The sequence below is a fragment of the Microcaecilia unicolor genome, chromosome 1 (genome assembly GCF_901765095.1).
Source record: "Microcaecilia unicolor chromosome 1, aMicUni1.1, whole genome shotgun sequence".
NCBI classification, from domain to species: domain Eukaryota; kingdom Metazoa; phylum Chordata; class Amphibia; order Gymnophiona; family Siphonopidae; genus Microcaecilia; species Microcaecilia unicolor.
In genome coordinates, this window is record NC_044031.1 from 243,409,327 (window position 1) to 243,436,767 (window position 27,441).

Sequence of the window (27,441 nt, forward strand, 5' to 3'; positions counted from 1 at the left end):
CACTCGGACTTACAAAGTTCCACAGGTTACTTTGTAATTTTGTACATCTAAGTGCTTTGAAAATATGCCTCAGATTACATTAAACGTCTATTCTTTTGGATCTGTAGGGTACTTCTGACCTGTACTGGGCTTGATATCCAGTGTCTTTAATACACTGTGGATCCTGAAGCGATTGAGATCTTTCTTTCTGAGTTCAATCTTCCAGTTTTTGGTCCAAACACTAGTACTCTAAGTTTGACTATTTATTGTAATGCCATTTACTCAGATTTTAAGTACTCTTAGTCAAGAAACTTCAATCTGCATAAAACGCTGCTACCAGTATTTTGTAGAGTTCTTCGTTATACCAAGGCAACTCCTCTCCTGGCTAAATTATATTGGAGTGGAGGAGTGGCCTAGTGGTTAGGGTGGTGGACTTTGGTCCTGGGGAACCGTGGAACTGAGTTCGATTCCCACTTCAGGCACAGGCAGCTCCTTGTGACTTTGGGCAAGTCACTTAACCCTCCATTGCCCCATGTAAGCCGCATTGAGCCTGCCATGAGTGGGAAAGCGCGGGGTACAAATGTAATAAAAATTAAAAAAAATATATATTGGTTTCCAATAAATTCTCAGATTACCTTTAAACTTTGTGTACTTGTTTATCAAATTTTGTATGGTTTATTACCTTGCTACATGCAAAACTTTATAGAACTGCCTTTACAAAATGCTTTTCTTACAACTAGGGACTATCTCATCCTTCATTACCCAAGTTGTAAGAAGCTTCATTATAAATCTATTCATAATGCAGGCTTTACCTATCAAGTATGAAGATATGGAATTCTCTGCCTAATTCATTAAGATGCGTTACCGATTACTTCTTATTTTGTAACCTGTTGAAAGCGCATTTACTAAATCCCTTACTCACACTTGTAATTGTTCTCTCTCAAGCATGCTTAGAACCCTGTTTTTATTATTCAACTAGTAAAAAAGGCCAGTTTCTGACACAAATGAAATGGGCGCTAGCAAGGTTTTCCTCGGAGTGTGTATGTTTGAGAGAGAGTGTGTGTGAGAGAGAGAGAGAGTGTGTGTGTGTGAGCAAGTGTGACAGAGAGAGAGAGAGACTGGGTGCGAGTGTGTCTGAGAGAGAGAGAGAGAGAGTGTGTGTGTGTGTGAGCAAGAGAGTGTGTGCCAGGGCCCCCCCCTCCAAGTTCCAGGGTTGTTGTCCCCCTCCCTCCCTCCAAGTTCCAGGGTCGTCCCCTCTCTGCCTCCGAGTTCCAGGGTCGTCCCCTCCTTGCCTCCAAGTTCCAGGGTCGTCCCCTCCATGCCTCCCTCCGAGTTTCAGGGTCCCCTCCCTCCCCTGCATTATGCTCTCTCCCCTGCATTGATCCATATGCAGGCAACATCCTCTGTGCCCTGCCCCCTCCATCCATCCACCCTCCCTCCCTCCGAGTTCCAGGGTCGTCCCCTCTCTCCCTCCGAGTTCCAGGGTCGTCCCCTCCCTGCCTCCCTCCGAGTTTCAGGGTACCCTCCCTCCCCTGCATTATGCTCTCTCCCCTGCATTGATCCATATGCAGGCAACGTCCTCTGTGCCCTGCCCCCTCCATCCATCCATCCATGTGCAGCATCTCTCCCCTGCCTCCTCCACCTCCCTCCGAGTTCCAGTGTCCCCCCCCTCCCTCCCTCCCATTTCCAGGGTCCCCCCCTCCCTCTCTGTCCCTCCCTCCCTCCCAGTTCCAGGGTCCCATGGAACTGGGAGGGAGGGGGGACAGAGAACGTTGGAGGAGTGACGTCAGCAGGTGGTTACAATCCCAGTGAGACACATTGGAATGTTGGAGGAGAACGTTGGAGGAGTGATGTCAGCAGGTGGTTATGATCCCAGTGAGACACATTGGAATGTTGGAGGAGAAAATTATTATATGATATAGATAGTAGTGAAATTTGTGTATTATATTACTACATATGCTAATTGTATTTTACTTTTTGCAAATGTTTGTTGTTAGCCTAACTGAACCTAAACTTGTTTGGGATGATGCGGGATATAAATGTCATAAATAAAATGGACCTTGGTCAGACTCAGCATGAATTTTCTTATGTCCTTATATTCCCCACAGACACAGAATGAGAGCAGAGTTAAGTACATAAGTATTGCCATACTGGGACAGACCAAAGATCCATCAAGCCCAGCATCCTGTTTCCAACCGTGGCCAATGCAGGTCACAAATACCTGGTAAGATCTCCAAAAAAGTACAAAACATTTTACGCTGCTTATCCCAGAAATAGTGGATTTTCCCCAGGTCCAATTTAATAATGATCTATGGACTTTTCCTTTAGGAAGCTGTCCAAACCTTTTTTAACCTCTGCTAAGCTAACCACCTTTACCACATTTTCTGGCAACGAGGTCCAGAGTTGAATTATACGTTGAGTAAAGAAAAATTTTCTCCGTTACGTTTTAAATTTAAACTTTGTAGCTTCATTATACCCCGCATCGATTACATGCTATGTTCTCCTCGGCATCCTCCCTGTGTTGGAGGTGTGGAGATGAGGAGGGGACTTTCTTGCATATTTGGTGGTCGTGCCGGACTCTACAACCATTTTGGAAGACAGTAACGACAAAAATTTCAGAAAGCACGAATAAGCCGTTCCAATGCACGCCGCACTGGTGTCTTTTGGGTCTCGGTAACAAAAGAGGAACTAAATGGCAAAGACGCCTTAAGAGGATTTGTTTAACAGCGGCTAAGAGTGTCATTGCAATGCACTGGAAGAAACAGATGGCTCCCTCAGAGCTGGACTGGACTCTGAAACTTTCCCTGGTCGGGGAATTGGAGCAACTAACGGACAAAAGAATGGGAAGGTACAACCCATCTTCTGAACTGTGGTCTCGATTTCAGCGATTAACCCAATAAGGACAGTTGAAATAGAGCTGGGAGGGGGAGGGGGGGGGAACATGGGGGAAAAAATGAATGCGTTTACATTGTTGTATTGTAATGATGCTTAATAAAAATATTCAAACATTAAAAAAAAACAAAAAAAAAAAAACTTTGTAGCTTCATCGCATGCCCCCTAGTCCTAGTATTTTTGGAAAGCGTAAACAGACGCTTCAAGTCTACCTGTTCCACTCCACTCATTATTTTATAGAGCTCTATCATATCTTCTCTCAGCCGTCTTTTCTCCAAGCTGAAGAGGCCTAGCCACTTTAGCCTTTCCTGATAAGGAAGTCATCCCATCCCCTTTATCATTTTCATCGCCCTTCTCTGTAACTTTTCTAATTCCACCATATCTTTTCTGAGATGCGGTGACCAGAATTGAACACAATATTCAAGGTGCGGTCGCACCATGGAGCAATACAAAGGCATTACAACGTCCTCATTTTTGTTTTCCATTCCTTTCCTAATAATACCTAACATTCTATTTGCTTTCTTAGCCGCCGCAGCACACTGAGCAGAAGGTTTCAACATATCATCAACGACGATACCTAGATCCCTTTCCTTGGTCGGTGACTCCTAACGTGGAACCTTGCATGACGTAGCTATAATCCAGGTTCCTTTTTCCCACATGCATCACTTTGCACTTGCTCACATTAAACATCTGCCATATGTTCTAGTGATTAAGGTTGTAACTCTTGTCAGTGATCAAGATAAACAAAATATGGGCACCTTTTACAAAACTTCACTGGCGATTCCGGTGTGGCAAATGCGACAAAGCCCATTCAATTCCTATGGGCTGAACTGCATTTGTTGTGCTGGAGTCATTAGGGCAGCTTTGTAAAAGGAGCCCTATATTTGCTGCTGCTCTAAACAGTCACTCACTTGTCATTTTTAATATGCTCATAAAGGCGCTTGAACTGGCGAATCTGGAAGGACAGGATTCCCATCAAAATTACCACCATGAGTAAAAATGGATAAATGCGACGCTGTACCAAGTTCTGCATTTCAGATGTAACACCTGCAAAATAAGCAAATGCATTTGTAAAACCACAACCAGTGTAGAACTGCAATATTCAATAAACTGCTCAAGATATCTCTTCTATTTTATAGGCTGTATTGCCCAGGGTGCTTTCAACCTGTTTTTAAAGGTAGCAAACAGAAAAAAAAAAAAAAAAAAAAAAAAAGACAAAATGATACTTTTTTTTCCCCCAAATTGGACTAGCAATACATTTTTGAGAAGCTTTTGAAAGCAATACCTTCTTCTTTGGGTCAGAAATCAATGAATATTCATGGAAGAGATTTGCATACAGTGGAGGCTTTGGTTTGGGAACCATTGCCTTAAGCATCTGGCCTGTTTCTCCCACATAGTAGTGCAGATATAGCGCAGACCACATAAACCAGATGGTAAGGTAGTAAGCTAATTTGCCTGTGCATACAATAAAGAGAGAAGGGAACAAATCTAGTAAATGTTTAGTAAGGTGCCAAGTCCCTCAGAAAGGCTCCCAGGTGGTTTGGAAAGTTTTACCAGCAGCATGCACAATCTCAAACCTCCAACCAGAAGGGGAGAATTGTTTTTAAGGCAAGCAAAACCGGCTTACCTAAAAATTTTGTAAATCTTTTAGGAAGGCAGAACACTGAAAGTGAACTCCAAATAACCACAAGGGGCTTTGCGGAAGTACACAATTCCAAAAATGATGTAGGCACGTTAAAAGATGAGACTAAAACCTCATCACCACCGGACACGATCCAACTTAGCATCACCAGCTTGGCATTTAGGGCAGAAACCCTCCAGGGTCAAACCTGTACAGTGAGCGCTACATGGAAAAATATATAGACGAAGTGTAAATTTACAAAGAGTTTCCTGATGAGAAACATTAATTGTATATTTGCTGATTCCCAAAATAACCTCAGTAGCTAAGCTGAAAGTGATTGTCGTAAATCTGCTGTCCACTGTGCAGCTACATGAGCATAACCTAGTTCCTCAGTCGTGTCCTGCAAAAACTTGTGATGAAACATTAAGGGACTTTCAACTGTGTGCCCAAAGATAAAGCATCAGCTAAGGTCTCCTGCACATCCTCTGTGAGGTCTGTCCAAGTGAGGGAGTGCACATTATGTTTGAACTGAAGATAAGCAAAGTAATCCTGTGGTGGTAAGGAAAATTATCTCTGAAGATCCACAAACGTCGTTAACTTTCCCTTCTCCATGAGGACTTGCAAAAGGTACACCACTCCACTGTGTGCCCAAGAAACAAATACACTCCATCCATGCCCTGGAGGAAAAGCACGACTGTCACAAAGGAAGAGAAAAGGAGTCGTCGTTGAAGAGAAGTGATGTCTTAAGCAGAGTCACTGCCACACTTGCTGACAAGTCTTCAGAAAAGGAAAAGCCTTTAAAATCCCATGTGGCAAGTAACTACTGGTATGAAGCACATGCGGAAGTGAACGTGTGGCAAAATTCAAGTCTCCAAAGATGGAATAAAGAATGTGGAAGTGCTGCAAAAACAGTCATTAATGTGACGCATGCCACTGACCGCATTCAGGTAATGGGGTCTGTAGAACATGAAGTGGCAACTGAGACCGCTTACCCTGCACCGGTAGATCTGAAGAGCCCAGTGGAGCACCCCCCTCATCCTTCCTGTAAAGAAATACAGGCAACATTGAAACAAATACAACCATTTGGGTGCAAGTAATAAATTGAAAAGATGAATACATCCCCAGAAAGATAAAGGAAGGCCTCCCAAAAATGCAGTTTCCCTGAAGTGTCACCTAATACATACATTATACATTAATAGTATATATAAAGTGGACAGTTTAGCTGGAAGATAAACCCCAAGATATTTAAACTCAGTTGCCCACGTAAATGGAAAGGGACCTCTCCACCCCGTCCGCACAGACGGCAGCAGGGGAAGAGCCACCGATTTGTGAAAATTTAAGGAGAATCCAGAAATGACACCAAATTCAGAAATAACTGTCAACAAGGAGGGCACAGCCTCTGCAAGCTGGGTTAATAAAAACATCAAATCATCAGCAAAAACCAAAGTTTGAATTTGTTGATCCAAAAGGGAGACACCAGGGATAGCCCCAATCTCCTCAATAACCTGGATTTAGGGTTCCAAGAATAAAACAAAGAGCAAGGGTGTTAGGGGACAACCCTGACGCATACCCCAAAAGATGGGAAAAGGAAGAGAGTGCTCTTCGTTACCCAAATGTTTTGCCATTAGTTCATGATATAAAGTGCGCAAAGCCTGCAAAAAAACATCCACCAAGTCCCACCCTAATACACTAAACAAATGGGCCCAATACACCTTATCAAAAGGCTCTCTCAGCATCTAAGCTGAGAGCCAAGGCAAGAAGTTCACAGGCTGGACAATGACAAATAGCTAATATAATTTTTCTAACATTGACCACAGATTGACGATCTCAAGCAAACCCTACTTGGGCACCACAAAACAATTGAGGCAAATGAACTGCCAAATGATTGGAAAGGATCTTTGATAAAAGTTTGATGTCAACATTAATTAATGAGATGGGATAAGAATGTGCCAAATCAGCAGGCTTGCCTGGTTTAAGAATCAATGTCATCAAAGCTGCGTTTCATAACGAGGAAAGGCTCCAGACGACACCACCCACCTCAGTATAACTTAACAATTGCTTCAAAAGGTGTAGGTGAAGCATCTTGTAAAATTCTCCAGAATAGCCATCTTTCCCAGGAGCAGTACAAGACTTCAAAGTTTTATGGCCTTCTGCAGTTCCTTTGCTAAAACAGGCTTATTCAAGTCTCGGAGAGCATCCAGGGATAAAGAAGGGAGACGAGCCCTATCTAAAAAGGTGTGGGAGGCAGATGTGGTAGGTGATGGAGGAGCCTCACATAAAAGATAAAAAAATGAGCGAGCAGAATCTACGCAATCTGATCTGTATGTGTGTGGTATGAACCGCCTCGAGTCAACATTGAAATCGCTCGAGCCCCGTCAGGCTTTTACAACATGAGCTAACAGTCTCCCAGTTTTATTGCCATATCTATAAAATTATTTTCTATAGAGAAGACTGCAGTTAGTATTGTTCATGGATCAACATATTTAGGGAAGCCTGTAGAGAAACCAAAAGCTCCTTTTCTGAGCCTTAGGGATGTTAACATATTGATGCTTCGCCCACTGCATCTCCTTCTCCATCTGAACTATGCTAGAGGCTATAACCTTGTTCCTGCGACTAACAAAAGCAATGCTATCTCCTCGAAGCACTTCCTTGGCTGTGCTCCAAGAGTTGAGATTCATGCTGCACATTATTAGTCACAAAAACATTCCATTTGATAATTAGTGAAAAAAACTCAGAGATATGTGCCAGGTAGCTGGGAAAATGCAACCCATTACTAGACACAGAGGAGACTCCAATATCCACCCAGACCAGGGAGTGATCGGAGATCTCACCTGGACCTACTGCTGTCGACCATATTGAGAAAACGTATCAGTTGAGACCAAGACATAATCCAGATGCGCAAGCATGCCATGGGCCCGAGACATGTGCATGAAGTCTTTTTCAGTGGGATGGAGCAAGCACCAAGGATCAACAAAGTCAAGCGCCAAAACAAAATTATGAAGCACTCTACGTCCCACAAACCCATGACAAGGAACACTGGTGCCCCTCAAATGATCCAGAGCAGGGTCCATTATTAAATTCATATTGTCCGTTATCAGATGCCCACATTTATGATATGGCAGTAATTTAGTTAGAAGATAAGGATAAAAGTTAGCTTCATAGGGAGAGGGGCCATAAACTACTAGTAAATAAAATTATTTCCCCTTTAGCCAAACTTTTAAAGTATCTACCTGTAGGGTCATGAAAAACCAAAGCAGACTTATAGGCCAAGGTTTTTTCAAAACAGAACTGCACCACCACGTCTTCCCCTGGAAGAAGCATAAAATATCTCCCCCACCCATTGTTGTTGAAGTTTCTGGTGTTCCTCATCTGTTAAATGTGCAAAATGACAATTCTGACCTGAGGTGAGGTGGGGGCAAACCATTCCAAAGGGAGGAGGAAGGAAAACAGTAGGCTGAAGCATGAGTAGATTCATAGTGAGATTGAAGAACAAATGAGTGTACAGAATGGTTAACAGAGGAACTGTTATTACCTTGTACATTAGACAGAGGACCTTAAACTAACATCTAAAACATACCGGTAACCAGTGCAAGTGAGTATTAGCACGATCATATCATTAGCCATTACATACGCAATGGACAGCAGAGTTTTGAAGGATTTGTAGACGATGGAGGAGGTAGTTCTAAATGCCACAGTAAATGGAATTACAGTAGTCGATGCAGGTAATGACAGAAGTATGAATATGAGTGTGAAGTGCATAGAAATCAAGAAATCGCTTAACAAATCAAATTTTGCGAAGCCAAGAGAAACCCTTTTTGATGACTTGGGAAACCTGGTGATTAAATGCCAGTTTAGAAATCAAAGATTACCCCTAGGTAACGGAAGGACGAAATGGGAATAATATGAATAATGAAGAGATTAATTGGGATAGACGGAAGGGAAAGGAAACCTGTAATCCAACAGGTTTTAAGTCTTTGAAGCATTGACTACCATCTTGGCTTGTACAAGCCAATCCACAAGTGAGTGGAGACATGACTAACGGAGCTAAATCAGGAGTAAGTGGAGATACTGGAAAAATTGGGAGTGGAGATAAATGTCGTTGACGTATATATAAAGAATTTAATGATGCAATTCTGAATGAGAAGAGCTAAAGGACTTAAGAAAATGTTAAATAAAGGTGAGCGAAGCCGATTTAGGGGCCGTTGGAGGAGCCATGGCCCCTTCGGATTGGGAAACATCACTTTCGCCCCCAGATAATCGACCTCCGTGCCCAGCGATATCAGGACGGAGAGAGGAGGTAGTGGCTGCAACGGAAGGCGTTCAAGCCCAAACCTCGGATGGCGCCGACTCCGTTCTGAACGCGGAAGAAACAATCTTGGAGGAAGAATCCCCCGCGGAGATAACTCTACAGGCGATATGGAAGACATTACAGGGTTTAAAACAGACGGTTTCAAAAACAGCCCGGGAAACCTCGCAACTAGTGAGTAAAATTGATTCTCTGACACTTTTGAAAAATTTAAGCAGGAGACAATTTTACAAACTGAGTTACTTCAGCAGGAAGTAAAAACTTTAAAATCTGTGACTGACTCTTTGACTGCAGATAAAATACTGGTACATAGGAAAATAGAACAATTTGAGAATTTTAATAGAAGATTGAACTTAAGAATACTAAATTTTCCTTGGATTAAAGAATTGAGTCCTGTTGAAGTCTTCAAGAAGTATTTACAAGAAAGCGAATGCTACATACCTGTAGAAGGTATTCTCCGAGGACAGCAGGCTGATTGTTCTCACTGATGGGTGACGTCCACGGCAGCCCCTCCAATCGGAATCTTCACTAGCAAAGTCCTTTGCTAGTCCTCGCGCGCCCGCGCATGCGCGGCCGTCTTCCCGCCCGAAACTGGCTCGAGCCGGCCAGTCCAGTATGTAGCAAGACAATACAAGGGAAGACACAACTCCAAAGGGGAGGCGGGCGGGTTTGTGAGAACAATCAGCCTGCTGTCCTCGGAGAATACCTTCTACAGGTATGTAGCATTCGCTTTCTCCGAGGACAAGCAGGCTGCTTGTTCTCACTGATGGGGTATCCCTAGCCTCCAGGCTCACTCAAAACAACAACCATGGTCAATTGGGCCTCGCAACGGCGAGGACATAACTGAGATTGACCTAAAAAATTTACCAACTAACTGAGAGTGCAGCCTGGAAAAGAACAAACAGGGCCCTCGGGGGGTGGAGTTGGATCCTAAAGCCCAAACAGGTTCTGAAGAACTGACTGCCCGAACCGACTGTCGCGTCGGGTGTCCTGCTGCAGGCAGTAATGAGATGTGAATGTGTGGACAGATGACCACGTCGCAGCTTTGCAAATTTCTTCAATAGAGGCTGACTTCAAGTGGGCTACCGACGCAGCCATGGCTCTAACATTATGAGCCGTGACATGACCCTCAAGAGCCAGCCCCGCCTGGGCGTAAGTGAAGGAAATGCAATCTGCTAGCCAATTGGATATGGTGCGTTTCCCCACAGCCACTCGCCTCCTATTGGGATCAAAAGAAACAAACAATTGGGCGGACTGTCTGTTGGGCTGTGTCCGCTCCAAATAGAAGGCCAATGCTCTCTTGCAGTCCAATGTGTGCAGCTGACGTTCAGCAGGGCAGGAATGAGGACGGGGAAAGAATGTTGGCAAGACAATTGACTGGTTCAGATGGAACTCTGACACGACCTTTGGCAAGAACTTAGGGTGAGTGCGGAGGACTACTCTGTTATGATGAAATTTGGTGTAAGGGGCCTGGGCTACCAGGGCCTGAAGCTCACTGACTCTACGAGCTGAAGTAACTGCCACCAAGAAAATGACCTTCCAGGTCAAGTACTTCAGATGGCAGGAATTCAGTGGCTCAAAAGGAGGTTTCATCAGCTGGGTGAGAACGACATTGAGATCCCATGACACTGTAGGAGGCTTGACAGGGGCTTTGACAACAGCAAACCTCTCATGAAGCGAACAACTAAAGGCTGTCCTGAGATCGGCTTACCTTCCACACGGTAATGGTATGCACTGATTGCACTAAGGTGAACCCTTACAGAGTTGGTCTTGAGACCAGACTCAGACAGGTGCAGAAGGTATTCAAGCAGGGTCTGTGTAGGACAAGAGCGAGGATCTAGGGCCTTGCTGTCACACCAGACGGCAAACCTCCTCCACAGAAAGAAGTAACTCCTCTTGGTGGAATCTTTCCTGGAAGCAAGCAAGATGCGGGAGACACCCTCTGACAGACCCAAAGAGACAAAGTCTACGCTCTCAACATCCAGGCCGTGAGAGCCAGGGACCGGAGGCCGGGATGCAGAAGAGCCCCTTCGTCCTGCGTGATGAAGGTCGGAAAACACTCCAATCTCCACGGCTCTTCGGAGGATAACTCCAGAAGAAGAGGGAACCAGATCTGACGCGGCCAAAAAGGAGCAATCAGAATCATGGTGCCTCGGTCTTGCTTGAGTTTCAACAAAGTCTTCCCCACCAGAGGTATGGGAGGATAAGCATACAGCAGACCCTCCCCCCAGTCCAGGAGGAAGGCATCCGATGCCAGTCTGCCGGGGGCCTGAAGCCTGGAACAGAACTGAGGGACTTTGTGGTTCGCTCGAGATGCGAAGAGATCCACCAAGGGGGTGCCCCACGCTTGGAAGATCTGGCGCACCACTCGGGAGTTGAGCGACCACTCGTGAGGTTGCATAATCCTGCTCAATCTGTCAGCCAGACTGTTGTTTACGCCTGCCAGATATGTGGCTTGGAGCACCATGCCGTGACGGCGAGCCCAGAGCCACATGCTGACGGCTTCCTGACACAGGGGGCGAGATCCGGTGCCCCCCTGCTTGTTGACATAGTACATGGCAACCTGGTTGTCTGTCTGAATTTGGATAACTTGGTGGGACAGCCGATCTCTGAAAGCCTTCAGAGCGTTCCAGATCGCTCGCAACTCCAGGAGATTGATCTGTAGACCGCGTTCCTGGAGGGACCAGCTTCCTTGGGTGTGAAGCCCATCGACATGAGCTCCCCATCCCAGGAGAGACGCATCCGTGGTCAGCACTTTTTATGGCTGAGGAATTTGGAAAGGACGTCCCAGAGTCAAATTGGACCAAATCGTCCACCAATACAGGGATTCGAGAAAACTCGTGGACAGGTGGATCACGTCTTCTAGATCCCCAGCAGCCTGAAACCACTGAGAAGCTAGGGTCCATTGAGCAGATCTCATGTGAAGGCGGGCCATGGGAGTCACATGAACTGTGGAGGCCATGTGGCCCAGCAATCTCAACATCTGCCGAGCTGTGATCTGCTGGGACGCTCGCACCCGCGAGACGAGGGCCAACAAGTTGTTGGCCCTCGCCTCTGGGAGATAGGCGCGAGCCGTCCGAGAATCCAGCAGAGCTCCTATGAATTCGAGTCTCTGCGCCGGGAGAAGATGGGACTTTGGGTAATTTATCACAAACCCCAGTAGCTCCAGGAGGCGAATAGTCATCTGCATGGACTGCAGGGCTCCTGCCTCGGACGTGTTCTTCACCAGCCAATCGTCGAGATATGGGAACACGTGCACCCCCAGCCTGCGAAGTGCTGCTGCTACTACAGCCAAGCACTTTGTGAACACCCTGGGCGCAGAGGCGAGCCCAAAGGGTAGCACACAGTACTGGAAGTGACGTGTGCCCAGCTGAAATTGCAGATACTGTCTGTGAGCTGGCAGTATCGGAATGTGTGTGTAGGCATCCTTCAAGTCCAGAGAGCATAGCCAATCGTTTTCCTGAATCATGGGAAGTAGGGTGCCCAGGGAAAGCATCCTGAACTTTTCTTTTACGAGATATTTGTTCAGGGCCCTTAGGTCTAGGATGGGACGCATCCCCCCTGTTTTCTTTTCTACAAGGAAGTACCTGGAATAGAATCCCAGCCCTTCTTGCCCGGATGGCACGGGCTCGACCGCATTGGCGCTGAGAAGGGCGGAGAGTTCCTCTGCAAGTACCTGCTTGTGCTGGAAGCTGTAAGACTGAGCTCCCGGTGGACAATTTGGAGGTTTTGAGGCCAAATTGAGGGTGTATCCTTGCCGGACTATTTGCAGAACCCACTGATCGGAGGTTATGAGAGGCCACCTTTGGTGAAAAGCTTTCAACCTCCCCCCGACCGGCAGGTCGCCCGGCACTGACACTTGGATGTCGGCTATGCTCTGCTGGAGCCAGTCAAAAGCTCGCCCCTTGCTTTTGCTGGGGAGCCGTGGGGCCCTGCTGAGGCGCACGCTGCTGACGAGAGCGAGCGCGCTGGGGCTTAGCCTGGGCCGCAGGCTGTCGAGAAGGGGGATTGTACCTACGCTTGCCAGAAGAGTAGGGAACAGTCCTCCTTCCCCCAAAAAATCTTCTACCTGTAGAGGTAGAGGCTGAAGGCTGCCGGCGGGAGAACTTGTCGAATGCGGTGTCCCGCTGGTGGAGATGCTCTACCACCTGCTCGACCTTCTCTCCAAAAATATTGTCCGCACGGCAAGGCGAGTCCGCAATCCGCTGCTGGAGTCTATTCTCCAGGTCGGAGGCACGCAGCCATGAGAGCCTGCGCATCACCACACCTTGAGCAGCGGCCCTGGACGCAACATCAAAGGTGTCATACACCCCTCTGGCCAGGAATTTTCTGCACGCCTTCAGCTGCCTGACCACCTCCTGAAAAGGCTTGGCTTGCTCAGGGGGGAATGCATCAACCAAGCCCGCCAACTGCCGCACATTGTTCCGCATGTGTATGCTCGTGTAGAGCTGGTAAGACTGGATTTTGGCCACGAGCATAGAGGAATGGTAGGCCTTCCTCCCAAAGGAGTCTAAGGTTCTAGAGTCTTTGCCCGGGGGCGCCGAAGCATGCTCCCTAGAACTCTTAGCCTTCTTTAGGGCCAGATCCACAACTCCAGAGTCATGAGGCAACTGGGTGCGCATCAGCTCTGGGTCCCCATGAATCCGGTACTGGGACTCGATCTTCTTGGGAATGTGGGGATTACTTAATGGCTTGGTCCAGTTCGCAAGCAATGTCTTTTTCAGGACATGGTGCAAGGGAACAGTGGACGCTTCCTTAGGTGGAGAAGGATAGTCCAGGAGCTCAAACATTTCAGCCCTGGGCTCGTCCTCCACAACCACCGGGAAGGGGATGGCCGTAGACATCTCCCGGACAAAGGAAGCGAAAGACACTCTCAGGAGGAGAAAGCTGTCTTTCAGGGGAGGGAGTGGGATCAGAAGGAAGACCCTCAGACTCCTCGTCAGAGAAATATCTGGGGTCTTCCTCTTCTTCCCACGAGGCCTCACCTTCGGTGTCAGACACAAGTTCACGAACCTGTGTCTGCAACCTCGCCCGGCTCGACTCAGTGGAGCCACGTCCACGATGGGGGCGTCGAGAGGTAGACTCCCTCGCCCGCATCGGCGAAGCTCCCTCCGCCGACGTAGTCGGGGAGCCCTCCTGGGAGGTGGCCGCAGTCGGCACCGTACACGGTACCGACGTCGGGGACCTCACCCCGGGCGATGGGCCAGCCGGCGCCACGCTCGACGGTACCGGAGGGGTAGGGCGCAACAGCTCCCCCAGAATCTCTGGGAGAACGGCCCGGAGGCTCTCGTTCAGAGCGGCTGCAGAGAAAGGCATGGAGGTCGATGCAGGCGTCGACGTCAGAACCTGTTCCGGGCGTGGAGGCTGTTCCGGGCTGTCCAGAGTGGAGCGCATCGACACCTCCTGAACAGAGGGTGAGCGGTCCTCTCGGTGCCGATGCCTGCTGGGTGCCGACTCCCTCGGCGACCCAGATCTCTCGGTGCCGACGTGGGGAGGAGACCGGTGTCGATGCTTCTTCGACTTCTTCCGAAGCATGTCACCGGAGCTCCCCGGCACCGACGAGGACGACGTAGAATCCAGCCGTCGCTTCCTCGGGGCCGAGGTCGAAGGAGGTCGATCTCGGGGGGGGGGGGGCTGTACCGCAGGAGCCCTCAGGGTAGGGGGAGACCCACCCGAAGGCTCACCGCCACCAGCAGGGGAATGGACAGCCCTCACCTGCACTCCTGACGATGCACCACCGTCCGACATCAGCAGACGAGGTCCCGGTACCACCGACGTCGATGCAGCTATCCGATGTCTCGGCGCCGATGCAGAGGGCCGATGCCTCGATGCACTCGATGCACTGGCGGCCGAGGATGAAGGTCTGGACGCTGACGACGTCGATGCACTCGATGACCTTGGTGTCGATGCCAACGAAGAGCCCGAGAACAAAACGTTCCACTGGGCCAATCTCACTACCTGAGTCCGCCTTTGTAACAGGGAACACAGACTACAGTTCTGAGGACGGTGCTCGGCCCCCAGACACTGAAGACACGACGAGTGCCTATCAGTGAGCGAGATTACCCGGGCGCACTGGGTGCACTTCTTGAAGCCGCTGGAAGGCTTCGATGTCATGGGCGGAAAAATCAAGCCGGCGAAATTAAAATCCGAAATGGCGAATTTGAGCACCAAAAAGTTTTAGGGAGAAAATCTCGACCGAGGCCGAAAAGAGGCCTACCCCGACGACGAAAGAAAACTTACCGGGGCAAAGACTGAAAAATACGGGAAGGGACAAACGAAGCCCGGGGGGGCTTCCGGAGCACTTCCCAACAATTTTCTAAAGATTTTCCGAAGAAAACACACGTCAACGAAAAAAGGACGCGCGAGGTCGACTTTCCGGGGCTCGACACGGTGAAAACACGACCGTACCGAGTGCGGACAAAAGAAGACTGGCCGGCTCGAGCCGGTTTCGGGCGGGAAGACGGCCGCGCATGCGCGGTGCGCGCGAGGACTAGCAAAGGACTTTGCTAGTGAAGATTCCGATTGGAGGGGCTGCCGTGGACGTCACCCATCAGTGAGAACAAGCAGCCTGCTTGTCCTCGGAGAATTCTTGCTATACCCAGATTCAGCTATTCCTCCTTTAAATAAAATTTATTATTTACCAATTCCACTGCAAGCTGATCTGCGGGATAGCGAAAAAAAAAAAAAAAGCAATTTGAGAAATCTGCCTTCGGACTCTCATGACCAGCTGGATGTATCATTAATCCTAGAAACATCTTTTTCTGAAATAGATCAACGAAGAACTTTATTGATATCATTAGTTTTTGAACAGGACTTGAATTCAGTCTTGAAGTTATACTTTAAAAATGCTATGAAAACTTTTTGTGGTCAGAGAGTATGGGTATATCCTGATGTTTGCAAAACAACCCAAGATAGGAGAAAAAAATTCTTGTTGTTTAGAGAGGAGACCCGAGCGTTGGGAGCAACATATCTACTTGCATATCCTTGCAAATGTCTGATTAAATATATGGGTGTTAAGTATACCTTTTTTGAGCCAGAACATCTTAAAGCATTTCTAGAAATGAAAAAATTGTCCATTAAACCTATAGAGTAAGTGATATCATCTGATTATAAAAGATATAAAGGGAATATATAGGCCAGGCCATATATGCAAAGTTTATTTTTTTTGTTTTCCTCTTTTGAGATCTCCTATTATCTAAATCACTCCCCCTGTTTACTGTTTAGTTGTGGTCTAATTAATTGTATAACTTGTTTTTTCCTAGGGCTAATGTGTGAGCCCGTAATTCTTGATATTTATAGTTAATTTTGTTCTTATTTTTATTATTCAAGTTATGCAATGTATTTCAATTGCATGTTAAGCGTGTAAAATTAAATTGATGGATAATTAAAAAAAAAAAAATAAAAAAAAAAAGAAAATGTTAAATAGTTGAGAGAGAACTGAAGTTTAGTGATCTAGCAGATGAACAAAAGAGATGGTAGAAACACAGAAATACCAATCAGAAAGAAATGAAGAGAACTACCAGAGAACACTACTAGAGATTGAAGGTAAGCTAGAAGATGATGTTATTTTGATTCATACAGAAGAACTTTATTACATAAGTACATAAGTATTGACACACTGGGACAGACCAAAGGTCCATCAAGCCCAGCATCCTATTTTCAACAGTGCCAATCCAGGTCATAAATACCTGGCAAGATCCCAAAAAAGTTTAATATACTTTATGCTGCTTATCCCAGAAATAGCAGTGGATTTTCCCCAAGTCAATTTAACAATGGTCTATTTTTTTTTTGAGATGCGGTGACCAGAATTAAACACAATATTCGAGGTGTGGTCGTACCATGGACAGATACGCATTACAATGTCTTCACTTTTGTTTTCCATTCCTTTCCTAATAATACCTAACATTCTATTTGCTTTCTTAGCTGCCGCAGCACACTGAGCAGAGGGTTTTAATGTATCAACAACGACGCCAAAATCCCTTTCTTGGTCAGTGACTCCTAACATGGAACTTTGCATCACGTAGTTATAGTTCAGAGACAGATGACTAACCCTAATGCAGCCCAACTGGCAAAACATGATTTATTTTGGTTGCGGGTCTTTCTGTATAAGTTAAGATATTTTTATTATATTAAAATTCTCAAAAATAGTTTATAAGTAAAAATAAGACAATAAAAATGTGTGAAAAACCAATGAGGATGGGGGTGAGTTGTAGGACTGTGTTCCTATGTGAAACAAGTTACCACCAAAGTCTTTGAAGATTTCATTTGGAGAGATGTTTGCACTGCATTTCCTGATTTCAATTGTGGTACGTCTGGAGACATCGTTGAGCAGTTATAGGCCTGGTGGAGCCTTACACAAGTGAAACGTGGTCACATTGGGCACTGTTTTTTTATTCTAACAGCCTACTACCTTACCATCTGGTTTGTAAGGTCTGCTCTATATCTGCACTGCCTGTGCATTCGCAGATTCCTGCCTCCTATTGTTCTGCTGTTCTCCACATTCTTTGAATCAAATGATATATACTACATCTGAAGAGCATGAGAGTAGGATTCCCCTTAATGTTTTCCCAGGTAAGTAACTGAGGGGGTCCTGTGATATATATGTGCTGGCACAGTTTGCAGTTTGGAATATTGCAGGGATGTGTGCCATTTTCTTTCTTTTGAGCACCTCTTGGAAATTGTTTTTTCCATGGTTATTTCTTTTATATTTACATATCATGTGTCAGCGAGGCTTCAGAAAGTTTAAACAATGTTGCAACAAGAACAAAATGGAAAATGAGATCTTCCTGCTTTAAACATACATGCTTCCTCATTCTATAATTCCGTGCATATAAGTTTATGCTTAGTGCACAAAATACACATGCAGGTTATAAAATATCTATAGTTATGTGCTTAATTCAGTAGTTCCCAAACTTTCTTGGGTCACAGCTACATATTCCTCTCTGGTCTCTTCCTTCCCACCCCCCACCCCCCCCAACACTGAAGGTGGGAATGCCAAAGACCCGCCAAATGAAAAGGTCCACTGCCTGAAGCCTAAGCTCCATGCTGCCTGCGCAGCGAGCAAATCAGTAGCATGCTTCAGCCACTGACAATGCTCTCTTCCATCCTTCTCTTCCCCCTTCCATCTAGCTTCTGTCCAACTTCTCTTCCCCCTTCCATCCAGCTTCTACCCCCTCTCTCCCTTCCACTCAGCTTCTGCTCTCTTTCTCTCCCCTCTTCCATTCAGCCTAAGCCCCTCCAATCCAGCATCTACCTCCTTTGTCCCCCCCCCCCCCAAACACAACCTCTGCCGCTTCTGTAAACCTGCAGCAGAGGTGGCAAAGAAAACTACAGCCACCGTGTGGCAGGACTCTTCATTAATGAGGCTGCTGGTGATGACCCAGAACAGGAAGTGATGTCCAAAGGGGCAAGACCATCAGCTGTGCATATGGAGAGTCCAGCCCCACGATGGCTGCAAGGGGGGCACAGCACTGGGGTCTGTCTCTCTCTTGATCCTGACAGGACCCGGGTGATCGCATCCTGACATGAGCAGGAGATAGAAAACTCCGGCACCGGGCCCCCCTTGGAGGATGGGGAGAACCCAAAGGAACAGATAAAGCAGGCTGGCAGGGGTCCCCCCCCAGACCCCACAAGCAGAAGGTAAAATTATGTATCATACCTGATAATTTTCTTTCCATTAATCATAGCTGATCAATCCATAGACTGGTGGGTTGTGTCCATCTACCAGCAGGTGGAGATAGAGAGCAATCCTTTTGCCTCCGTATATGTGGTCATGTGCTGCCGGAAACTCCTCAGTATGTCGATATCCAAGCTCCATCCGCAGGGCTCAGCACTTAGAGAATTACACCCACAAAGGGACACTCTGCCCAGCTCACCACCGCCGAAACGGGGGAGGGGAATTAACCCAGCTCATCCCCACACAAGTGGGGGAGGGGAATCCATCCAGCTCATCCCCGCGGAGCGGGGGAGGGACACCACACCCACCGATGCGGGGGGATCTGGCTTATCCTGCAACCGCAGGAGGAGCTGACTGACCCTAACACCGCCGAAGCGGGAGGGGTACAAAGCTGCCCTACTGCCGCACGAAGCGGGATGGAGCGCCGGCAGAATTTAAGTCTCAATCCAGCCCCGTAAAACGGAGGGGAGAGGAATGCAGCAGCTCACTGTAACACAAATTCGTCTCAACTCTTGAAGAATCCATTGAAAAACTTGAACACGAAGTCCTCCTGAACAGGAACTGAAGACTAAACTTGAACCTGAAATGCAACCAGAATATAAACAATACAGATATCTGGGAGGGACTATGGATTGATCAGCTATGATTAATGGAAAGAAAATTATCAGGTATGATAATTTACCTTCCGTATCATCATGCTGATCAATCCATAGACTGGTGGGATGTACCGAAGCAGTACTCACCCAGGGCGGGACATAGAAATCCCTGACCGCAACACTGAAGCTCCAAACCGGGCCTCCGCCCGAGCAGCCACAGTCAAGCGGTAATGCCTGGAGAAGGTATGGGCCGATGCCCAAGTTGCCGCCTTGCAAATCTCTTCCAAGGAGACGGACCCGGCCTCTGCCATCGAGGCCGCCTGAGCTCTAGTGGAGTGAGCCTTCAGCTGGATAGGCGGCACCTTCCCCGCGGCCACATAAGCCGCTGCAATGGCTTCCTTGACCCATCTTGCCACTGTAGGCTTAGCAGCCTGCAGACCCTTATGAGGACCTGCAAACAGGACAAACAGATGATCCGACTTCCGGAAATCATTGGTCACTTCCAAGTATCTGATGATGACTCGTCTCACATCCAGATATTTGAGAGCAGAGTATTCCTCTGGGTAGTCCTCCCTACGAAAGGAAGGGAGACAGAGCTGCTGATTCACATGGAAGCGAGAAACAATCTTGGGCAGGAAGGAAGGCACTGTGCGAATAGACACTCCTGCCTCAGTGAACTGCAGAAAGGGCTCTCGACATGAGAGTGCCTGGAGCTCGGAAACTCTTCTGGCTGAAGTGATAGCCACCAAAAAGACTGCTTTCAACGTCAGGTCTTTCAGAGATGCCCTTGACAAGGGTTCAAAAGGCGGCTTCTGCAAGGCTCTTAGCACCAGGTTGAGATTCCACGCAGGCACCATTGAGTGCAGAGGAGGGCGCAGGTGATTAACTCCCTTGAGAAAACGTACCACATCTGGCTGCAAAGCCAGGGAAGCACCCTTCAGGCGGCCCCTGAAGCAAGCCAGAGCCGCTACCTGGACTTTAAGGGAACTGAGCGACAGGCCTTTCTCCAGACCTTCTTGCAGGAACGCCAACACTGAAGAAATTGGAGCAGTGAAGGGAGAAAATGAGCCTGCTTCACACCACGCTGCAAAGGTACGCCAAACCCTGGCGTAAGCAGTAGAAGTAGAGCGCTTCCTCGCTCTCAGCATAGTGGCGATGACCTTGTCTGAGAAGCCCTTCTTTCTCAGACGCTGCCGCTCAATAGCAAGGCCGTAAGACCAAAGGGGGAGGGATCCTCCATCACCACGGGACCCTGATGCAACAGGCCCTGCTCCACTGGCAGCCGCAGAGGATCGTCCACTGAGAGCCTGATCAAGTCCGCATACCAGGGACGTCTGGGCCAGTCCGGACCCACCAGGATTATCCGGCCCGGATGCTTTGCCACCCGGTCTAGCACCCTGCCCAACATGGGCCAGGGCGGGAACACATAGAGAAGCTCCTGTGTCGGCCACTGTTGGAGAAGAGCATCTACTCCCAGGGATCGAGGGTCCCGTCCTCTGCTGAAAAAACGCGGCACTTGGCAATTGGCCGATGACGCCATCAGATCTAGGCTCGGCTGGCCCCAGCGCTTCGTGATGTCCAAGAACGCCTGAGCAGATAGCTGCCACTCTCCGGGATCCAAGGTATGGCGACTGAGAAAGTCCGCCTTGACATTCATGACTCCGGCAATGTGGGCCGCTGACAGCTGTTCCAGGTTCGCTTCCGCCCACTGGCATAGATTCATGGCCTCCTTGGCTAGAGGGGCGCTCTTGGTACCTCCCTGGCGGTTGACATAGGCCACAGCCGTGGCATTGTCCGACAGGACCCGTACTGGCTTCAACGCCAGTACCGGGATAAACTCCAAAAGCGCCAACCGAATGGCTCTGAGTTCCAGGAGGTTGATAGACCACTTTGCTTCTGCAGGAGACCAGAGCCCCTGCGCTGTCCTTCCCAAGCAGTGTGCTCCCCAGCCCGACAAAGAGGCGTCCGTCGTGACGACAATCCACTCCGGGGTCACCAGAGGCATTCTTGCAGACAACGTGTCTGTCTGCAGCCACCAGCTCAGCGCCTTGCACACTGCTGGGTCCAAGGGAAGGCGCACAGCATAATCCTCCGACATCGGAGTCCAGCGCTGCAGCAGAGAGTGTTGTAGTGGTCTCATATGAGCCCTGGCCCAGGGCACTACTTCCATCGTGGCCGTCATAGAGCCCAACAGCTGCACATAGTCCCAAGCCCGAAGAGGAGAGGCTACTAGGAACTGGTCCACCTGAGCCTGAAGTTTGACAATCCGATTGTCTGGCAGGAACACTCTGCCCACTTGGGTGTCGAATCGAACTCCCAGATACTCCAGGGACTGAGTCGGGCGCAGCTGGCTCTTCTCCCAGTTGATGATCCACCCCAGGGAGCTCAAAAGAGCAACCACCCGGTCCACAGCTTTGCCGCACTCTGCATAAGAGGGGGCTCGGATCAACCAGTTGTCCAGATAAGGATGGACTTGTACTCCTTCCTTTTGCAGGAAGGCCGCGATGACCACCATTACTTTGGAGAAGGTCCGCGGAGCAGTAGCCAACCCGAAAGGGAGGGCTCTGAACTGGAAGTGTCGGCCCAGGACTGCAAAACGCAGAAAGCGTTGATGGAGGCCAGATGGGAATATGCAGGTACGCTTCCTTGATGTCCAAGGAAGCCAAGAACTCCCCTGCCTTCACTGCCGCTATAACAGAGCGGAGAGTCTCCATGCGAAAGTGCCGCACTTTCAAGGCCCGATTGACCCCTTTGAGGTCGAGGATAGGCCGGACAGAACCTCCTTTCTTTGGTACCACAAAGTAAATGGAGTAACGTCCCTTGCCAATCTGATTTTCTGGCACCGGAACGACCGCACCCAGGCGTATCAGGTTGTCCAAGGTCTGCTGCACTGCCACAGCTTTGACCGGAGACTTGCAGGGAGAGAGTACAAACCCATCTCTTAAGGGTCGGCAGAACTCTAACTTGTAGCCGTCTCTGATGACTTCCAGAACCCAAGCGTCTGAAGTTACCCTGGTCCACTCGCCCAGAAACGAGGACAGGCGTCCTCCAATCTGCACTGGGCCATGGACCAGGGCCCCGTCATTGGGTACGAGACCCTGGGGGAGGACCGGAGGGCGCACCTCCGGGACGGCGGTCTCTGCGAAAGGAATGCTGCTTGGGGGAGAAGTTCCATTTGAAGGAAGAGGAGGCAGAGGAGCCCGACTTGCCCAGGCAGTACCGACGGGCTTCCTGAAACAGTCCTCTGGAGATACCGGGGCGCGCACTGGCCCAAGCCCTGACCTCTGGTAACCTCTTGCCCTTAGACGTGCCGAGATCGGTCACGATTTTGTCCAGCTCGACCCCAAAGAGCAGCTTGCCTTTAAAAGGCAACTTAGCCAGGCGGGACTTAAGAGGCGTGGTCCGCAGACCAATGTTTCAGCCAAAGCCAGCGCCGCGCAGAGACTGTCTGAGCCATACCTTTAGCCGAGGCTCTCAAGACATCATACAGTAAGTCTGCCAAATAAGCCAAGCCCGATTCCAGGGCCGGCCAATCAGCCCTCAAGGAAGGATCCGAGGGGGAAGCCCGCTGCACCATCGTCAGGCACGCCCTGGCCACATAGGAGCCGCAAACTGAGGCCTGCAAACTTAAGGCAGCCGCCTCGAAGGACGACCTTAAAGCCGCTTCCAATCTTCTGTCTTGGGCGTCCTTTAGGGCCGTGCCACCTTCCACCGGCAACGCCGTTCTCTTAGTCACCGCAGTGATTAAAGAATCCACGGTAGGCCAAATAAAGGCCTCACGTTCACTTTCAGGCAAAGGATAGAGGCGGGACATAGTCCTAGCCACTTTGAGGCTCGCTTCCGGGACATCCCATTGAGCCGAAATTAAGGTGTGCATGGCATCATGCACGTGGAAGGTTCTAGGCGGGCGCTTCGTCCCCAGCATAATGGCAGAGCCAACAGGGGCTGAGGGAGAGACGTCCTCTGGCGAGGAAATCTTCAAAATGCTCATGGCCTGCAGTAACAGGTTGGGCAAATCCTCTGAGCGAAAGATCCGCGCTGCAGAGGGGTCATCCGCTCCATCCGAGCGGGAATCCGTCTCCTCCAAGGAATCCCCAAAGGACCGTTGGGAGAACTCAGATACGCTGCCCTCATCTACATCAGAGGAAACAGCGTCCTCTAAGGCCTGGGAATCCATCCGAGGGTGTTTACTTCCGGGGGCCTCAACCCCTTTATCGGACAAGGGAGAAGGGGCAGCGTTTTGCATAAGGAAGGCCTGATGCAGCAGCAAAATAAACTCGGGGGAGAAACCCCCCAGACTGTGTATTTCAGCAGCCTGGGCCACAGCCCTAGACGCACCCTCAACCGGCGCTCGCAAGAGCGGGGGAGCAACATGCTGCGCATCCAAGATGGCGTCCGGCGCGGGAAGTACGGCGCTTAACTTTAGCCGCTTTTTTGCCGTCGCCCAAATCAAGGGTGGCCATGGCATGAACATCTCCCAGCTCAAGGGCGGCCCAAGAAGAAGCCGTCCGAGCAGAGTGGCCGGCCAAGATGGCGGAGGCGAGCAGCGGGGGATGGGCGTTTATGGCGGGAAAAACCGTCGCGCCGGAGGAAGACCCGGGACACTGACCGGCCTCCAAACTGACACCCAACAAGGGCGAACCAGACTTTAAAACCCCCGCATCCCCGCTAGAAGCGCACACGCGGTCCGGGGAGCGATTCTTCGTGCCCTCGCCCTCCGACGCCATAGGCCACGTGGAGATCAATCGGGGAACCCCCTGCCCGCTATAAAAAGGTAAAAATTACCTGCTTCTCGCTCCGAGCTGTAACGACCTGGTGTCCCAGTGAGTAGCTGCAATAAACGTTTAAATAAACGTCGAAATAAACGCCCTTAAGGACGTCCAAAATTTTTTTTTTTTTTTAACGGAGCCAGCGGGAGGTGGGAGAAAAGGAGGGACCTGGCACTACCAGGTTTGCTCTTGCTCAAGAAGAGCCCTCAACCCCAGGTACTCAACAAAACCTAAAGATTAGGCTTGGAGACCTAGCCAGAGCTGCTGCTGTGTGTGACCACCACCTGCTGAGATAGAGAACATACTGAGGAGTTTCCGGCAGCACATGACCGAGGCAAAAGGATTGATCTCTATCTCCACCTGCTGGTAGATGGACACAACCCACCAGTCTATGGATTGATCAGCATGATGATATGGAAGAGATGTTCATCCAGCACTGCTCTTCACTGTGCCGCATGGCCTGCCCCTGTGGCTGCTTTTCCCCTCAGGTCGCACCATGCTCGGTTTTGACTCTGAGCATGAGCGATGTGAGAGAAAAGCAGCCACAGGGGCAGGCCATGCAGCAGATTGAAGAACAGCAGTGGTGAAGGAAGACAATTCCGCTGGCTGGGCTTTAGGATCGCCACCAGCCAAGATATTTGCGGCGGGTGGGAGGTAACAGTGATCCGGGGGTGGGGGTGGGGGGGGTGGCCCTGCCCCGGGCACGGCTCAGTCTCTCAGGGGCCCTCAATGGCTGCAACTTGTTTTGCCACTGCAGTCAATTGGGTGGCAGTGGAAGGAGGTGGAAAAATATGCCGCAGCAACCCTATAAGTTTGCTGCTGTGTCCTGGGGTGCCAAGGTGCACCATTTGGAAACTGCTGGCCTAAATGATAAATTAACTTCTAATTGGCACTAAACCAATTATCAGTGATAACAGTTAATTGGCACTAATTTGAAGTTATGCACTAACTGCACTTATTTGGTGTTCTATAATTTTGTAAACAAATTCTATTGCGCACAATTGCAATAGGGATGGAAATGGGAGGGGTTGGGGAATGCCTAGCACTTACACACTAAGGTAATGGAATAATCAACAATTATGCACACATTGTAACATTTAGGCATGGACATTCACACTAGTCAATGACAATGCAAGCTGCCACGCCTAAATGTAGGCACTTATCTGCTGACTTTTGCTAGAATTCTACAAGGCAACTCATGAGTAATTGCTGACACAGAACTCACACTTAATACGCAGTATCCTAGTACCTAATTTTAGGCTACCTGTACTGAATTACATCCAAATTCCATTACCTCCAGGGTGGCTCGGCATATCCTTATCCTGAAATATTTTAGTTTTGGAACTAAGCTCAAAGTAACATTGGTGGCATGCTTATAATACAAAATATAGCAGATATTATATTTAGCTCATGCATTTTTCAGTAGCAGTTCAAGGCAACACTGACTCCTAATTGTACGGACCATGATTTGTCCATTTACCTGGAAGATACATACATACCTAGCAATGGAACAATACCAGCGGCTATGATGTAGGGGACACAAAGGGAAAGCAAAAGCACAGAGATGACTGGTGCTGCCAGTTTTCTAATTATGTAATATAGGTCGATGTTACGAATACCATTTGCATAAACCTACAAGACAACCACATAACAGAGTTATTTCTTTTAGTAAGGAGGAGATAGAACACCATAACATCTACATCAGGGGTTTTCAGCCCAGTCCTTGTGACAATCCAAGCCAGTCTGGTTTTCAAGATAACCACAACGAATATGCATGAGAAATTTGTATGCACTGCCTTTACTGCATGTAAATCTCTCCATGTATATTCATTGTTGGTATAGTGAAAACCTAACAACTACAAATTAGGAAAATGTAAATATTTTATATATAGTTAACATATCATCTTTATTAATATTGAATATAAACAATGATTACTCACTTAAATTATTCTATAAATACACATCTCAAAATCTCATATATAAAAATATATCATGACCATTCATCCTTCATTCATACATTCATTACCCATAAAAACCAAAGAACCAAAAGATCAAAAAGCCAAAAAGGCATCAGTCTGTCAGATCATCCCATGGGAGAACATCCTAGTGTCCAAACCTTTAATGTTTCAACAGCATTCAACATCCGATGTTGTCCCACTGCAGGGCATTAATTTCACCACGGAATAAAACTGACCTCCAACAGTCTGAAATCTAGTAACCAATCCAACAAGGCTCTTCACATCCAATAGTTTCAACTCCTTGTCCAGCTCAAAATCCTTATTGATCGTGTAGCTTCAGCTCATTTTCAGCTCAGCTTCAGCTTATTTTCAGCTCGACACAAACAATCTGTTTCGCTCAATTGGCGTATCAATCATGTGTTTCGCTCAATAGGCGTCCTCAGGAGCTGTTACTCACAGCTAAAAATATTATCTATAGCACACCATCACTGGGAATCAATCAGTCCGACCAGGCATCAAAACTGAGTCAACTCAACCATAAAAAAAATGTTTCCCTCAATGTAGAAACTAGAACGAGTGAAACCATTCTTCCCGAGGGAAATATTTCACAACCTGGTATAGTCAATGGTACTAAGCCACGCAGACTACTGTAATGGAATCTATGCGGGATGTAAAGAACAAATTATAAAGAAAATTCAGACAGCCCAAAACACAGCAGCAAGGCTTATATTCGGAAAAACGCATTTTGACAGCGCCAAACCACTCCGAGAAAAACTGCACTGGCTTCCAATTAAGGAACGTATCACTTTCAAAATCTGCACGACCGTTCATAAAATCATTTACGGCGATGCACCAGGATACACGACAGACCTCATTGACCTGCCACTTAGAAACACCATAAAATCAGCACGTTCATACCTAAACCTCCACTACCCAAGCAACAAAGAACTTAAATACAAATCCACTTATGCATCCAGCTTTTCCTACTTGAGCGCACAACTGTGGAACAAAAGCAGTAAAAACCAAACTTGACCACTCAAACTTCCGGAAAGCACAAAAAAAAGACCTGTTCACAAGAGCATACCCCACCGACCCAACATAAAAAACCTGGACATTTGTGACACAACGTAACCAAAGACCGTAATGGACATACCCTAAACTCTTCCTCTCCCTCCCTAAGTTCTCCCCAATTGTCTTTACCATACATATACCTCATTCTACCATATCACCTTGATATTGTTCACACCTTGTATTTGTTTACACCGGAATCGGTTAACACCGTTTACGGTACTATGTAAGCCACATTGAGCCTGCAAAGAGGTGGGAAAATGTGGGATACAAATGTAACAAATAAATAAATAAATAAAAAGACTCCAGAGGAAATTGGAGAGTCATGGGATAGGAGATAGTGTTCTATTGTGGATTAAAAACTAGCTAAAAGATAGAAAACAGAGAGTAGGGTTAAATGGTCAGTATTCTCAATGGAGAAAGGTAGTTAGTGGGGTTCCCCAGCGGTCTGTGCTGGGACCGCTGCTTTTTAACATATTTATAAATGACCTAGAAATGGGAGTAACTAGTGAGGTAATTAAATTTGCTGACAACACAAAGTTATTCAAAGTCGTTAAATCGCGGGAGGATTGTGAA

At 48.1% G+C, this 27,441-nt stretch overlaps 1 protein-coding gene across 1 annotated transcript in view; it reads right to left on the reverse strand.

The window, feature by feature from the left end:
* LOC115471506 (E3 ubiquitin-protein ligase MARCH6) overlaps nt 1-27,441 on the reverse strand; it is a 350,986-nt gene that overhangs the window by 18,168 nt on the left and 305,377 nt on the right. The window contains exons 24-25 of the mRNA XM_030205152.1: nt 25,339-25,471; nt 3,783-3,918 (exon numbers count right to left, since the gene is read on the reverse strand). Coding sequence (XP_030061012.1) covers nt 3,783-3,918; nt 25,339-25,471 — 269 coding nt within the window. The remainder of the gene's footprint in view (nt 1-3,782; nt 3,919-25,338; nt 25,472-27,441) is intronic.